At 42.2% G+C, this 16,667-nt stretch overlaps 1 protein-coding gene across 3 annotated transcripts in view; it reads right to left on the minus strand.

Moving 5' to 3' along the window:
• FAM117A (family with sequence similarity 117 member A) overlaps nt 1-16,667 on the minus strand; it is a 47,896-nt gene that overhangs the window by 20,750 nt on the left and 10,479 nt on the right. For all 3 annotated transcript variants that reach the window (XM_070726485.1, XM_070726483.1, XM_070726484.1), the window contains exon 2: nt 1,413-1,579. In XM_070726485.1, coding sequence (XP_070582586.1) covers nt 1,413-1,579 — 167 coding nt within the window. The remainder of the gene's footprint in view (nt 1-1,412; nt 1,580-16,667) is intronic.

Here is a 16,667-nt window from a genome sequence, read left to right on the forward strand (position 1 = left end):
ATATACACTGCTCAAAAAAAGGGAACACTTAAACAACACAATATAACTCCAAATAAACCAAACTTCTGTGAAATCAAACTGCCCACTCAGAAAGCAACACTGATTGACAATCAATTTCACATGCTGTTGTGCACGAATAATTCAACTTTGTACAGAACAAAGTACAGTGATACCTCGTCTTACAAACACCTCGTCATACAAACTTTTCGAGATACAAACCCAGGGTTTAAGGTTTTTTTGCTTCTTCTTACAAACTATTTTCACCTTACAAACCCACCGCCACCACTGTGATGTACCACCTCCGGACTTCCATTGCCAGCAAAGCACCCATTTTTGCGCTGCTGGGATTCCCCTGAGCTCCCCTCCATGGGAAACACCACCTCCAGACTTCTGTGTTTTTGCGATGTTGCAGGGGAATACCAGCAGGGGAATCCCAGCATCGCAAAAACAGGCGCTTCACTGGCAACGGAAGTCTGGAGGTGGGGTTTCCCAGCGAGGGGAGCCTCAGTGAAATTGCAGCATCGCAAAAACACAGAAGTCCAGAGGTAGGGTTTCCCATGGAGGGGAGCCTCAGGAGAAACCCAGCAGTATAAAAACGGGTGCTTCGGCTGGCAAAAGGGGTGAATTTTGGGCTTGCATGCATTAATTGCTTTTCCATTGATTCCTATGGAAAACTTGTTTCGTTTTACAAACTTTTCACCTTAAGAACCTCGTCCCAGAACCAATTAAGTTTGTAAGACAAGGTATCACTGTATTCAATGAGAATATTTCATTCATTCAGATCTAGGATGTGTTATTTGAGTGTTCCCTTTATTTTTTTGAGCAGTACATATTGTTTTACATTTCATTCTTTTCACAAAGCATGTCTTTATAATTTTAGCTATGTAGATTACAATGTTTATTTCCCATGTCAGATAAAAGTTAGGGTTCCTAGGACACCTAGCCCATACCAGAAACCCCATTTATGTAATTGTGTAACATATACTGCATTGCTGAATACTAGGAACTCAAGCAATGACCAGGGACAATAATCACTAGGAGATGAAGGAAAACATCTCCTAAACTTGGCACTGCCTGTGTTTGGCTAGGTGGAGCATAGACTGGAGATAGAATTGTACTGGATTTGGAAACTACTGAAGGGATCTGTCTCAATTAGGGACAAATAGAAGGATTCAAGGTCAAAAGGTTGATTTCTGAATTTGAAAACTCTTGTCCTTTTCAATTAAAATTAGGCATTCTGACTGAAAGTCTGCATTGAAACACATAATGATCACCTCTGATTTTTAAGGAGCAAAATTAGATAGTAAATTTAATGACAGGCAATATTTAGCTCTCTTGATTTCCAATTGTTCACTCCTTTGATATCTGCTACCATATTGATCCTTCTGTAAGCTGAAAGATAGACCCAGTACCTGAGTAGATTTGTCACACATATTTGACATGGGAAGTCCTTCGGTATCTCGAGGCCACTGGCCCATAAGGTATGAACCAAGAATGGTATCTAATGATGATGGGCGCTGTATTCTTGGACGTTTGTTCCGGGAAACCTTTTCAGGACCAGCAGCATATGGAACATTAGCTAGATAAGAAGAGAGGGGAAAAAAAATAATGAATGGATTTGCTACAAATTGCAAGCAAGCATCACTTCTATCAAAGTGCTTTCAGCAACTGCTTTCACATTCCTTCTCACTTCTACTCTCAATTATTATTCTAGATCTTGAGGTTTCCTACATCATAAATAGATTTCCATCAGACACTTCAGGTCATTGTTGCAAAAGTCCTTTTCCCCTGCATAATATGAAATGGGTGGTTGGAAAACATATATAGCCCTCAAAATCAAACTGGATGCCACGCATTTTAGAGGCATGCTTAAAAAATGGTCTTTGGCAACAAATGACACAGTATTAGCTGACTATTTTTAAAAATAGATTTTATTAGTTTTTCTATAGCCAAATGTCTTTAATCGAACAACATAAGTTCCAGGCATTAATTTTATGAAAGACACAAATAATGGGTTTTTTTTGTTTTTTTTAAACCCAAAACAATAACAACCTAAGAGTAGAGTGAGAAGATAAAGAACAAAAAATATCTTAATAAAAACAGCCAGCAGCATTTTTTTCTTCTTTCAGGCTTAGGTAAATCAATATAAACTGCTACCTTCTTTTAAAATATACATCAAAAGCAAGCAGAGAGAGAAAAAAATTGAATATGAAGTTTATATAAAAGGTTAAACAGGTAAAATAATTCAAATAAAGTTTTGAGAGCTCAGCAATCCAAATTCAAGGCTTGGAGTATGAAGCTATCAATAAATTAGCTTACCCGGTGGCCTTGGGCAACTCATACTTTCTCTCTGTTGAATCTTCCCCAGAGGAGTGAAGATGAAATATGAGACAAGTTGTGGTAACACTCAGCCCTTGGGATAGAAATCTAATTGCATCTAAATATATTCATTTCCCAACTGCTTCTCTAGTCAACAAGAATGCAATTTCCTCCCTTATTTTTAGGTTGGGCCTGCTGATTATCACTCCTCCCTTATTACTGCTTTGCAAAGCCTAGTAACTTTAGACATTTTTCAAAAGAATTTATTATTTCCCTAGTAATATCAGCGGAAGACCAGTTTATACATTGTTCATAGTACCGAAGGCTATAGCCACATTTATCAGTAGTCGTGTACAGCAAAATATTCCATTTCCCTTTAGAGACATCAACATTTTGTATGGAAGCTAAAGAATTTCTCAGCTATCTTTCCTGATAGACACTTGCAGCTGTGAAAAAACTGCAACTCCCATTTTCTTGAATTGGTAATTAAACCAGCAAGCACCTAAAGGTAGGACAGGAAGGAATGGACAAAACTTACAAAGAAACGATCCAACCTAAGAATAAGGAGAAATTTCCTGACAGTGAGGACAATTAATCGGTGGAATGGTTTGCCTTCAGAAATTGCGGATGCTCTTGGAGATTTTAAAGAAGAGATTGGACTACCATTTATCTGAAATGTATAGGCCAGTGATGGCGAACCTATGGCACGGGTGCTACCGGTGGCACGCGGAGCCATATCTGCTGGCACGTGAGCCGTTGCCTTAGCTCAACTCCAACGTGCATGTGTGTGCCAGCCAGCTTATTTTAGGTTCGCACAGAGGCTCTGGGAGGGTATTTTTGGCTTCCAGAGAGCCTCGGGGGGGGGGGGGGGTAGGGGAGAGCGCTTTTACCCTTCCCTAGCTCCAGGGAAGCCTTTGGAGCTTGGGGAGGGTGAAACACGACCCTACTGGGCCCACCAGAAATTGGGAAACAGGCCGTTTCCGGCCTCCAGAGGACCTCCAGGGGCGGGGGGAACTGTTCTCCCCTCCCCAGGCATTTAATAATGGGTGTGGGCACTTGCACATGTGTGATAGCGCGCGTACCGCGCTCTTTCGGCACCTGAGGGGAAAAAGGTTCGCCATCACTGGTATAGGTTTTTCTGCTTGAACAGGGAGTTGGACTAGAAGACCTTCAAGATACCTTCCAAGTCTATTATTCTACACTCTACTCACAAACGATGCAAGGTTGGGGAAAGCTGAAGTGAGACGCAAGAACCCAAAGAAAAACCAGCTATCCATTATTCAGGAAGAAGACAAAAGGAAACTTACATCTTTCTATATGTTGCAGAACTACCACTCACTAAGAAATTATATATAAGAGCCGGGGTGGCGCAGCAGGTAGAGTGCTGTACTGCAGGCCACTGAAGCTGACTGAAGATCTGAAGGTCAGCGGTTCAAATCTTATCACCGGCTCAAGGTTGACTCAGCCTTCCATCCTTCCAAGGTGGGTAAAATGAGGACCTGAATTGTGGGGGCAATACACTGGCTCTGTTAAAAAGTGCTATTGCTAACATGTTGTAAGCCACCCTGAGTCTAAGGAGAAGGGCGGCATAAAAATTGAACAAACAAACAAACAAATAAATAAATAAAATAAAATAAATATTATAAATATTTCAAATACAAAATAACAACATAGTTCTGAAAATAAAAATGTTTGTAACATTGCCCATCTACACATATTGTGATGCTACCATTTTCTTGTCCTGAGAAAAAAGTAACTAATTTCATCTTCACAATTCACACTTTTTCTCACCCTATGTCTAAAAGCCTTGTTGGAAAGAGCCAGGGGGGGGGGGGGGGTTGGTTTGGTTTTCTATTCTGTTTCATTTTGAGTCTCCCAAAATTTATGAGAAGATAATATTTAACATATATCAGCAAAAAGCTGACACCAGAATGAGTTACGAGGACAAATTGTTTTCAAAAAGCTGTTTGCCTCCCGAGTTAACCTCTTTGCATGAATTTTATGAATTATATTAGCACTTGACAAGCCTTAATCCATCTATCAGTAAAATTGACAACATTCTGCTTTTACCTGACATGGGAAATTATGAATTGTGTCCTATGGAGGTGAAATCTGCACAAAGAAACCCACTGATTCTGATAAGGGACCTGTAAAGCCAAGATTTCCTAGCTCCCAGCTACAGCATTTAAGTAGGGGGGGGGGAAGCCAACTAAAACCCCAGGCTGGGGTTTGTTTGCTTTTCATTTACACATACATTAATATGCACTCTTAAGCAAAGCAGGGATCTCCTGTTCTGCTGCCAAAAAAGATCTCTGGCAGCTCCTGTGCAAAGCTCCGACTCACAACAGTTCAGCAGCTATTTAAGGCCTCTTCTGACTGGCTGTTGACCTCACAACAGGGTCTATTTGAGGCACATGCGTTCAACTTCTTCAGTAGGATATGCCTGACTATAAAGCTTGCTCCTAGCATTCCTTCTTCAACCTAAAAAGTCTGGCCCAAAGGCAATCTTGGTTATGACCTATAAAGCCCTTCATGGCACCGGACCAGATTACCTCTGGGACCGCCTTCTGCTGCATGAATCCCAGCGACCAGTTAGGTCCCACAGAGAGGGTCTTCTCCGGGTCCCGTCAACCAAACAATGTCGCTTGGCAGGACCCAGGGGAAGAGCCTTCTGTGTGGCGGCCCCGGCCCTCTGGAAACAACTCCCCCCCAGAGATTAGAATTGCCCCCACCCTCCTTGCCTTTTGTAAGCTGCTTAAAACCCACCTCTGCCGCCAGGCATGGGGGAATTGAGATACACTTTCCCCCTAGGCCTTTACAATTTTATGCAGGGTATGTTCTGTATGTATGATTGGTTTTTATAATAATGGGATTTTAACTGTTTTTAGTATTGGATTATTGTCATGTGCTGTTTTATTACTGTTGTTAGCCGCCCCAAGTCTGCAGAGAGGGGCGGCATACAAATCCAATAAATAGATAGAGAGATAGAGAGAGAGAGAGATAGATAGATAGATAGATAGATAGATAGATAGATAGATAGATAGATAGATAGAAAAATAGATAGATAGATAGATAGATAGATAGATAGATAGATAGATAGATAGATAAATAGATAAATAAATACATAAATAAATAAATACATAAATAAATCTTTCATCATGGGGAAGAAATCTGCAGTTCCCCTTCTCAGTAGCTTGGGATGACAAATAAATCAATGATTGGAACTGCTTGTGGTAGATATCTGGGAAATAGGGGCTGCAGGCTGCTAGCAGAACTGGAAAGATAACCGATCCGCAGCCGATCTGAAGTGCTTTCCTGTCCCAATCAAAGCAGCACTACCTAAAAATACACCCGAGGCTGCAAAACAATGCCTCCTTCAAGAAAAAGATGGCTTGCGAGAAAAGCATTGGCAGGGTGGAGTGTCCTGTTTACAGGGTTGCTCTATTATCAATTTAGCCCATTAGGCTGGGACAAGACCAGCCCCACCTGGCTACACTCTCTGGGGTTAGTCCAAGCTCTGTATGCCAGTTAAGCATCTCCAATCAGGGCTGTGTCGAAAATGGAGGGGAGTCAAGGCAGAAGAACACTTTGATAATAAAAAAAAACTATTATTATCTCGACCCAGCAGTCTGGTAACTGCATTACATCTGTTTCTACATATGGGGCGTCTTTCTCCATTCCCTTATTTTATTTCACGTGCATGCGGAAATTATTAGCATTAAGAGAGTGAAAATGTGTGCCCCATCTTCCCCAACTATGTCGCTGCATCTGGTATTTGTAACATTGGCAATGACTCCTTTCCAGGTTCTACGACTTCAGGATACACTAGAGCAGTGTTTCCCAACCTTGGCAACTTGAAGGTATTTGGACTTCAACTCCCAGAATTCCCCAGCCAGCATTCGCTGGCTGGGGAATTCTGGGAGTTGAAGTCCAGATACCTTCAAGTTGCCAAGGTTGGGAAACACTGCACTAGAGCAGTGATGGCGAACCTTTTTTTTTTTTTGCACAGGTGCCAAAAGGGAACGCATGCCCACGATAGCACACACCCGTGTGCCCACACCCATAATGCACTGCCTTCCCCCCCCCAACATGCATGCACAATGCCCCCTGCGCTCCGCCCCAGGCATGCATGCAGACCTTACTGAAGTCCCCAGAGCAGGGGTGGGCTGCTGCCCGGATGGGATAGAGCACAGTGGAGTAACGAAAATGGAGCTCCACCCCAGAGCACCCAATTTGCACTGAAAGATGTTGAAAGAAAATGCAGGGCGTCCTGCATAAGCCACGCCCACAATGTGGTAGTCAAAATCTTGGTAGCCCTTCACTGCTCTAGAGCCTATGGATGGCTCATCAGGCCTACCAGAAGTTTGTTTCTGAACTTTCGATAGGCCTGTTGTGCCTTTTTTCGCCTTCCCTAAGCTATAGGAGGCTCTCCTGAAGCTTGGAGAAGGCGAAAATGACTTCTCCCCGCCCTCTGGAAGGCCGAAAATCAGCTGGCCAGCATGAAGATGTGTCCTGGAACTGACATGGGGTAATTCTTTGTCAAATGGACCATGTGCCCACTTGATTGACTTTTGCAGCCTTAGTTGAAAAGATACCATCACAAAAACAATATATATGGTAAGACAAAACGTGCTCTTTCTAATGAAATAAAAATGAAGGTGATTGAAGGTGAGAAAACGAAGAGCTCTGTTTCATCACCTTCAATCATCTTCATTAGAAGGAGCGATGTTTTTTCCTATCGCTCTCTATTTTCTCACATAGAAACATAGAAGACTGATGGCAGAAAATGACCTCATGGTCCATCTAGTCTGCCCTTATACTATTTTCTGTATTCTATCTTAGGATGGATATATGGTTATCCCAGGCATGTTTAAATTCAGTTACTGTGGATTTATCTACCACGTCTGCTGGAAGTTTGTTCCAAGGATCTACTACTCTTTCAGTAAAATAATATTTTCTCATGTTGCTTTTGATCTTTCCCCCAACTAACTTCAGATTGTGTCCCCTGGTTCTTGTGTTCACTTTCCTATTAAAAACACTTCCCTCCTGAACCTCACCTTCAATCATCTTCACTTTTATATTTCATTAGCAAAAGCATGTTTTTTTCCCCTATCCTATATGTTGTTTTTGTCATGGTTTCTTTTCAAACAGGGCTTCAATTTCACCTGGTCCACTTGACAAAGAATGATTCACCAGGCAATACCTCGTGTGCCCTCAAATATGGCTCTGCGTGCCATAGGTTTGCCATCAGGGCACTGGAGGATCTGGGCAAAAGCATTTAGCTTAAATTCTGTAGGCTAATCACAGATGTGAAACCCCGCAAGACAGAAGCTGTTCCCCCATTCATTTCTACAGCGGTAGTTCTCCACTTACAAGCATACACACATTAAGGGTTTCAAATTGCAGTGGCACTGAGCAAAAGGACTTACGACAGGTGGTCTCTGAAGTTATGGCCATTGCAGTGTCCCCACCATCACCAGATCAAACTTTGTGCACTTGACAGCCTGTCCGAATTTACAGAGATGTTCCAGTTCTCCCCATCCGCCTTTCTCTCCCTCCATGGTCTCTCCGCAGTCCTTGCTACCCTAACTTCATCATCATTTCCCCACTGCTAATCCACCTTGCCCTGCCTGGCCCTCCACCAGTCAACTGCTGGCTATGTGATGCTTCTTTCCCCAGGTCATGCAAGCTGGTTTCCTCATAAGATGATCTCATAAAGATGTATAAGCCAGGCTAGGCAGTGTGGACCTTGAGTGGTAGTGTAGTCTTTTTCTAGCCTTCCTCCACTTGCAGGAATGCACGTATGCATCCTAGATTCTCTTTCCCTGGCCGCCCTGTGCCTACAAACCCACCCACCCACCCCCACATCCTCTTCCCTAACATCCTCAGGGTTGTACCACTCTTGCAGCACCCCCGATTTGTGTGCGAGCTTAATTGGACTTCCCTCCGCATCCCCTTCAAGCACTCCCACGCGCCTTATCTAGGATTCAATCTGCTTCCCATTTTACCACCTCCAGACATGTGGCTTGTCTGGAGTTATAATACCAACTGGGACTTGTCAGGATTGTGATCGTTTGAAGTTGTATTTTTTATTTATTTTATTGTATGTATTTGTTTTGTCCAATATACAATAATACACAATGAAGGTTATAGGGGATATATACGAGTAGAATGTATCAAAGAGAGTATAGAAGAGAAAATATAGGAGTAAAATATAACTAGGGAGAATAGCAGAAAAGATATAAGAGATAGGCGAGATAGAAGGGATAGAAGGGATAGAAGAGAAGATATATGAGATGAGACCACATTTGGAATACTGTGTTCAGTTCTGGAGACCTCACCTACAAAAAGATATTGACAAAATTGAACGGGTCCAAAGACGGGCTACAAGAATGGTGGAAGGTCTTAAGCATAAAACGTATCAGGAAAGACTTAATGAACTCAATCTGTATAGTCTAGAGCAGTGATTTTCAACCTTTTTTGAGCCGCGGCACAATTTTTACATTTACAAAATCCTGGGGCACACCCTATGATACAAAATGACACTCTAACGCAGTATATATTTTACCTATAGTTAATAATATAGTTTCTAAATGTATTTATACTCACTTAGTGTGAAACCTGGGCCTGTTTCAATGAACACAAAAGGGATGGCACCGGAACAGATTACCTCAGGGACCGCCTTCTGCCACACAAATCCCAGCGGTCAGTTAGGTCCCACAGAGTGGGTCTTCTCCGGGTCCCGTCAACTAAACAATGCCGCTTGGCGGGACCCAGGGAAGAGCCTTCTCTGTGGCGGCCCCGACCCTCTGGAACCAACTCTCCCCAGAGATTAGAACTGCCCGCACCCTCCTTGCCTTTCGTAAGCTACTTAAAACCCACCTCTGCCACCAGGCATGGGGGAATTAAGATTTATTCTCCCCCTAGGTCTTTACAATTGTATGCATGGTATGTTTGTATGTATGTTTGGTTTTGTATATTAATGGATTTTAATTCGCTTTTAGTATTGGATTATTATTGTATACTGTTTATGATTGTTGTTAGCCGCCCCGAGTTTTCGGAGAGGGGCGGCATATAAATCCAATAAAACTTGAAACTTGATATCCTGGCAGGAATGGTAGATTGGGGATCCATGTTTAATTTCCCCTCGGTACACCTGACCCTGTCTCACGGCACACTGGTTGAAAAACACTGGTCTAGAGGACAGAAGGAAAAGGGGGGACATGATCGAAACATTTAAATATGTCAAAAGGGTTAAATAAGGTTCAGGAGGGAAGTGTTTTTAATAGGAAAGTGAACACAAGAACAAGGGGACACAATCTGAAGTTAGTTGGGGGAAAGATCAAAAAGCAACGTAAGAAAATATTATTTTACTGAAAGAGTAGTAGATCCTTGGAACAAACTTCCAGCAGACGTGGTTGGTAAATCCACAGTCACTGAATTTAAACATGCCTGGGATAAACATATATCCATTGTAAGATAAAATACAGGAAATAGTATAAGGGCAGACTAGATGGACCATGAGGTTTTTTTCTGCCGTCAGTCTTCTATGTTTCTGTGAGATATAGGAGAGACTATAGGACAGGGGACGGTAGGCACTCTGGTGCACTTATGTACGCCCCTTATTGTGCTTTACAATAGCATCACTTAGTGAAAGAAATTCCTGGCCTAATTGTAGTCCTAAACTGCAATTACTAGTATAGTTCACTTCTGTCCTACCTATCCCGCTAGCACAGCAAATATTTAAGTTTGTCTCTTTCATTCAGTTTTGTCTCCCTGTTGAAAAGAAATTGTCTTTGTACAACTTGTGTGTTTATTTTTGGCTCAACATGTTGGCAGAAGCCTGCTAGGTAAGCAATTATTCGATACATCATAGTTAAATCTTCCAGAGTTTTTGGCACAACGTGTAAACTCAGTTTTGGAACCAATGCATTTATAATCAACGTGTCTGTTTTAAGGCAAAAATACTTTCCTGTGTAACGGGAAACTAAAAACATGAAAGAACTGACGCTTTTGCAAATATTCACAACAAAGCTGATACAAGAAAGAAACTCTTAAGTAATGGAACATTTGGGTTCAGATAACATCTAGTGTATATAACAAGTAAAATATATTAGATATATTGCATTAGTAATATCCATAAGAAGTAGTGAAAAGCTGCTGAATATTTTTTCCATCTATACCATCTGCAACTTTTGGATAATCTGACAATGCTCCTTTTCTGTGGTGCACCTTTAGACTACTCTGGCTTGCAATTCTAAAGTGTTATAACCACGATCATCACAAAAACGGTGCAAATATTATAACCAACCAACCACAAGTCCTAAAAGCAGGCTGCAGTATAAATGGTTTCATGTAAGACTATATTAAGCAGATCACAAGCACTAATACATAAGCAACCATAGTTATTAGCAATGTAAGGGAAATTGCTGCCAAGTATAGTATATGAAAGGGCAAATGGTTCTCCTACATAGTTTCATAATGTATGAAACTACAAACCGCACACACTAAAACTCTGCTTTTTAACCATTAAGCAGGATAAAACAGCTACCGTGACAGCTTAATGTTTGAGCTATAAAATAGGATTAAAAACATCAACTGAACACTTACAACTTATACTGGAAGCCATAAAACTTCTATTTTTCCCCCCACTACAGTACAATTCTAAGTTTCTTTCAGCTTCCAGAATCTGTTGCAGCTCCAAGGTCAAGTTTTCAGGCTTCTCTTGGAACCGGGATCCATTACAATGCAGGAACAGCCCAGAAAGATTGCTAACAGAGTCAGCACAATGTAGTGATTATGATGCTGGACTAGGGCCATTGAAATGGATGTCCAAATCCATAGTCAGCTATGGAAATTCACCAGTTGACCTGGGCCTGCTGCTCTCTCTTAGTGCAAATGCACAGGGAGTTGGTCTGAAGGTGAAATTAAGGCTAGGAAAATATTTTTTAAAAAAGAAAATTTTGTTTTGACAAAAGTTTGAATTGAAGCATACTCTCAAGGATGCTCTATCATGTTCATCTCCTCTAGTCTGCTTTGAAGCCTCTCTTCTATACGTCAGAAAAAGGCTCAAAAGAGAACCAAGGAGAATCCCATACGGCAGGAGTAGGCGGAGTTTGTTCTTCTATGACTTGTGGACTTCAATTCCCAGAATTCCTGAGCCAATCATGCTAGCTCAGGAATTCTGGAAGTTGAAGTCCATATGTCATAGAAGTGTCAATTTGGCCTATCCCTGCCATAGAATATTGCAAGAGGGTATTGCAAGTACTAGCTAACATTGTTAGTCTCCGGTCACAATTCAAGGTATTGATTATTACCTATAAAGCCCTAAATGGCTTAGGGCCAGGCTATTTATGTCTCCTGCTGTATACCTCCCAGAGACCAATAAGATTTCACAGGGTTGGCCTTCTCCGGGTCCTGTCGACTAAGCAATTCAGGTTGGCGGGGCTGCGGAGGAGGGCCTTCTCTCTGGCCGCCCCAACTCTATGGAAGCAACTCCACCACCACCCTCCCCCGATGTCCATACTGCTCCCACCCTGTTGACCTTCCAAAAGGCTATGAAGACCTGGCTTTGCCAGCAGGCCTGAGGGTCATGAATTGTACATCTTTCATGGCCAAATCGTATTGAATGGTATGTATGTGTTGACTGGATTCCTGAGTTGTGGTTTTAATGGGGGTTATTGCTTTAATTTATATTTTACTTCTTTTTATTGTTAATTTTATTTTCATATTGTTGTAAGCCACCCTGAGTCCTTCAGAATTGGGCAGCATAGAAGTTGAATAATTGATAATAATGATAATAATGATAATAATGATAATAATGATGATAATAATAATAATAATAATAATAATAATAATAATAATAATAATGCAGTTTTGGAAAAATGAATCACTGCCTAACGATCGAAATCTGATTTAAAAAATGCTGGACTGTGCAGAAGCTGACAAATTAACACGAGCTGAAAGATCAGGAAAACACAAAATACTACCAGATGCGGAAAGATTTTTATACCAAAGAACAAACACCAAAAGTGCTGCATGATAAGAAAACAAATTAAGTTAAAACTGTTTAATGGTCTAAGTGTAAACTGTATCTCTACTTGACATGTTTTTATAATTAGTTTATAATTACTTAAAATTGACTATACATTACTGACAAACCACAGGTAACATTACCGTAAAAGAGTACTAAAGGAGGGTGCCGGTGAGACAGCATTGTACGTCTGTTTTTCTGTATATATTCTGTGTGTATATGTCATTTACATGTAAATTAAAAATATAATAATAATAATAATAATAATAATAATAATAATAATAATAGAGTCAGCGTTGATGGAGGTCAACAATAGGAAGCTTCTCAAGGTGAAGCAAACCAAGGACCAGTATAGAAAAACTGTAACTCAATGTCGTATGGACAGTTGGCAGAACAAAGCATTGCATGGCCAGTTCTTGGAGAAGATTGAAGGCAAAGTGGATAAAGAAAAGACCTGGCCATGGCTTACAAGTGGAACACTCAAAAAGGAGGACAGAAGGACTAATACTGGCGGCGCAAGAACAGGCCATTAGAACAAATGCTGTCAAAGCCAGAATTGAAAAATCAACAGACGATCCAAAGTGCAGACTCTGTAAAGAAACAGATGAAACAATCGATCACATACTCAGCTGCTGCAAAAAGATCGCACAGACTGACTACAAGCATAGACATGATGCTGTGGCACAGATGATCCACTGCAACTTGTGCCGGAACTACCATTTACCAGTGGCAAAGAACTGGTGGGATCATAAGCCCGAAAAAGTGGTCGAAAATGAGCAAGCAAAACTACTGTGGGACTTCCGACTTCCGACTGACCGAATTCTGAAGCATAACACACCAGACATCCTGATTGTGGAGAAAAAGAAAGTATGGATCATCAACATTGCAATCTCAGGGGAAAGCAGAATTGAGGAGAAGCAGCTAGAGAAATTAGTGAAATACGAAGATCTAAAAATCAAGCTGCAACGACTCTGGCATAAGCCAGTGAAAGTGGTCCCAGTGGTAGTTGGCACTCTGGGCGCAATGCTAAAGGATCTCAGCGGACATTTGAAAACCATCGGAATTGACAAAATCTCCATCTGTCAATTCAAAAGGCCGCTTTACTGGGATCGGCAAACATAATTCGCCGCTTCATCACACAGTCCTAGGTGCTTGGAAAGCGCCCGACTGGTGATGAAATACGAAATCCAGCATAGTGATCTCGTTTGCTGTGTTGTATTGACATAATAATAATAATAATAATAATAATAATAATAATAATAATAATATAAAATAATAAAATAACAACAACAACAACATAAGGCTCCCCTTGGCACAACCAAGTAACTTCCCAAGCTGGGTGTCAGAAACCGCACAGCACACAGCTGTGAGTGAGGGAACCTCAGGTTTACTGGCCTCACACCTGATGGAAGTCATCATCAGTATACAAAATCGCACCGTTCATCTCTCCCATAGGCTCCTCAGTTGCCAAGCAGTTGAAGTGTGTGAATGGGAGGAGATGGACTGTATAAAAGGGCCAATAATTTTTGGGGGACCGCTGAAGGAGAACACTGAGAATACTACCAGATTAATTGGTAACAAGATCTACAACTGCACTAGGAAAAATACCATCAGCCAAATGTAGGAAGGATCAGGGAACATAGTGAAATCTCAGAGGGAGATCAGATTTAACTCAGAACAAGAAATAACAAGCCACGAGTAGGCAAAGATGCAATAGCTAGTTAATTGTGAAGAGAAATACTATTCCTATTCCTCAATCTGGTCTCTTTATTCCAGGGATAAACACCATATTTTTCGGAGTACAAGATGCATCTTTCCCCCAACCCTAAAAGAGGGTGGAGATGTCGGTGTGTCTTATAAACCAAACACAGCCATTTTTGGCCCCTTGAAACCCTACCCCCAAATCCCGTTTTTGCAAAAAAATGGATCTGTAAACTGCTCCCAGGGTCTGGGGGTAGACAGAAACACCCCCATTTTTGCAAAAAAAAAAAAAAAGATGAAAAAATTAGCCATTTTTTGCAAAACCGGGGGCGTTTTTGCCTTCCCCCAGCCCCCTGGAGCACTCTGCAAGCTTCTCAAACCCTCTGTGTGCCTCATATTTTTCAGGTGAAAAAATGGACCAATTATTACAAAAAATAGGGTGCAGAGAGGGTTTGGGAGGCCTGCAGGTGTCGGGGAAGACAAAAACTTTTTTCCCTTCCTTTCCTGTATGAAATCTTGGTGCCTCTTATACATTGGTGCGTCTTATAGTCCGAAAAATATGGTAAGTCCTATTACCGATACGTCTATTACATCAGTGTTTCCCAACCTTGCCAACTTGAAGATATTTGGACTTCAACTCCCAGAATTCCCCAGCCAGCGAATGCTGGCTGGGGAATTCTGGGAGTTGAAGTCCAGATATTTCAAGTTGCCAAGGTTGGGAAACACTGTATTACATCTACAAGTACAATAATAGTCCAAGGGGTTTTTTCCCTTAAAACCATTTTTTTTGCCTTAAAACTTACTTGCTAATGACAAGAGAATAGTTAGATATTTGTTTGCAATATAAGCCTCTATTCCATTAGCTGCACTCTGCTCTACCTACCCACACTGTTGCAGAGTGGAATTTTGTCCCTCAGCATTGAAACATTTTCAGGTTGCCAAGACTACACCCAGCCAGCACCATTTATCAGCCCCTCCGCCTCCGAAGTGAGCCAACCTGCCTTAATACTTTCCAAACCAAAGCAAAAGGTTTCACTCTCTCCAAGCAAGCAGCCCCTAGGCAGCAAGGGAACTATTTGGCAGAGAGTTTCCAATGAAAAATCCCCAGCTATGGCGCGATGAGTCATCTCACTTGCTTCACAGCAAGTTCCTGAAGATTAGACTTACTAAGCTGTAACCAGGGAGGGAGGTTAAAAACCCTCCTCTACCCTTGCTTAAACTCCTGCCAGTGACTCGCTGAGTTCTTTCATTCTACAGTTCATTCTATTCCATAACCTATTTTCTTAAGTGCATTGGCAGGCAAGAGTCATTAATTATTATTATTATTATTTTGCTCTTTTCATAAATTCTGAGAAATGGTCAAGTCAGTAATAACAGTCCACTCAGAATTTGATTTTATTTATTTTTTTATTCCAGGAATGCGCAAGATGCCAGTAAAAATGGCAAAAAATAAAAACAGTACAAAAAACAGCGAGGTTCAAAAAGGCAACAAATAGAGCAATTGAGTTCCTCTGATTGAGAAACAACTCCCTCTACCAGTACACGGGCACAACCCATTATCCATCCCCGGGGTTGAAAATACAGTGATCCCCTGATTATCGCGAGGGTTCCGTTCCAAGACCCCTCGCGATAATCGATATTTCGGGATGTAGTGGTGCGGAAGTAAAAACACCATCTGCGCATGCGCGCCCCTTTTTCCATGGCCGCACATGCGCAGATGGTGGAGTTTGCATGTGGGCGGCGGGGAAGACCCTTCGGCCGCCCAACAGCTGATCTGCTCCGCAGTGCGGCAGCAGCGAGGAGCCGAAGATGGGGTTTCCCCGTTGCCTGGGCAACGGGGGAAACCCCATCTTCGGCTCCTCGCTGCTGCCGCGCTGCAGAGCAGATCAGCTGTTGGGCGGCCGAAGGAACCTTCCCTGGGTCTTCCCGCCGCCCAGGCAAAGGGGAAACCCCAAGATCGCTTGCCGCTTGCCCGTCACCCGCTCGCCCGGCCGCTTGCTTGCCGCTTGCCCGTTCGCCCGCCCGCCCGGCTGCTCGCTTGCCGCTTGCCCGTTCGCCCGCCCGCCCGGCTGGCTGCTCGCTTGCCGCTCGAGAGCAAGAGGGGGAGAGATAGAGAAAGAGAGAGAAGGAAAGAAAGAGATGAGAGAGGGAGGAAGAGAGTGTGAGAGAGGAAGAAGCAAGATAGAGAAAGAGAGAGAGAAAGAAAGATGAGAAAGGAAGGGAGTGACGTCATCAGGTGGAAAAATCGCGATATAGCGATTCGCAATGATCAGGATCCCGAAACTCGGGGGATCACTGTACCTCTCCAATACTATCTTTTCCCCTGCAGTCGTAGTAAGATACCTTCTGGAGTAAACAGATCATGTGTTAGAACCAGAAACAGATTGTGAAGAATCCTAACCACTGATGTTTATCTATTATTAACCATCCTGCATTCTTTCTTTTTTTTAACAAATAAACTGGTGAACATGTCCAACATATCTCCCTCCTTCTATTTTTGTCCCCCCACAACAATAACCCTGTGAGGTGGGTTGGACTGAGAGTGTGTATCACTCCATTAGCTTTTGTGGTTTTCACAGTTCGTAGAAAGAATTAGCTGGTATCTTGCACAGCC

The sequence above is a fragment of the Erythrolamprus reginae genome, chromosome Z, assembly GCF_031021105.1.
Source record: "Erythrolamprus reginae isolate rEryReg1 chromosome Z, rEryReg1.hap1, whole genome shotgun sequence".
Lineage (NCBI taxonomy): Eukaryota > Metazoa > Chordata > Lepidosauria > Squamata > Dipsadidae > Erythrolamprus > Erythrolamprus reginae.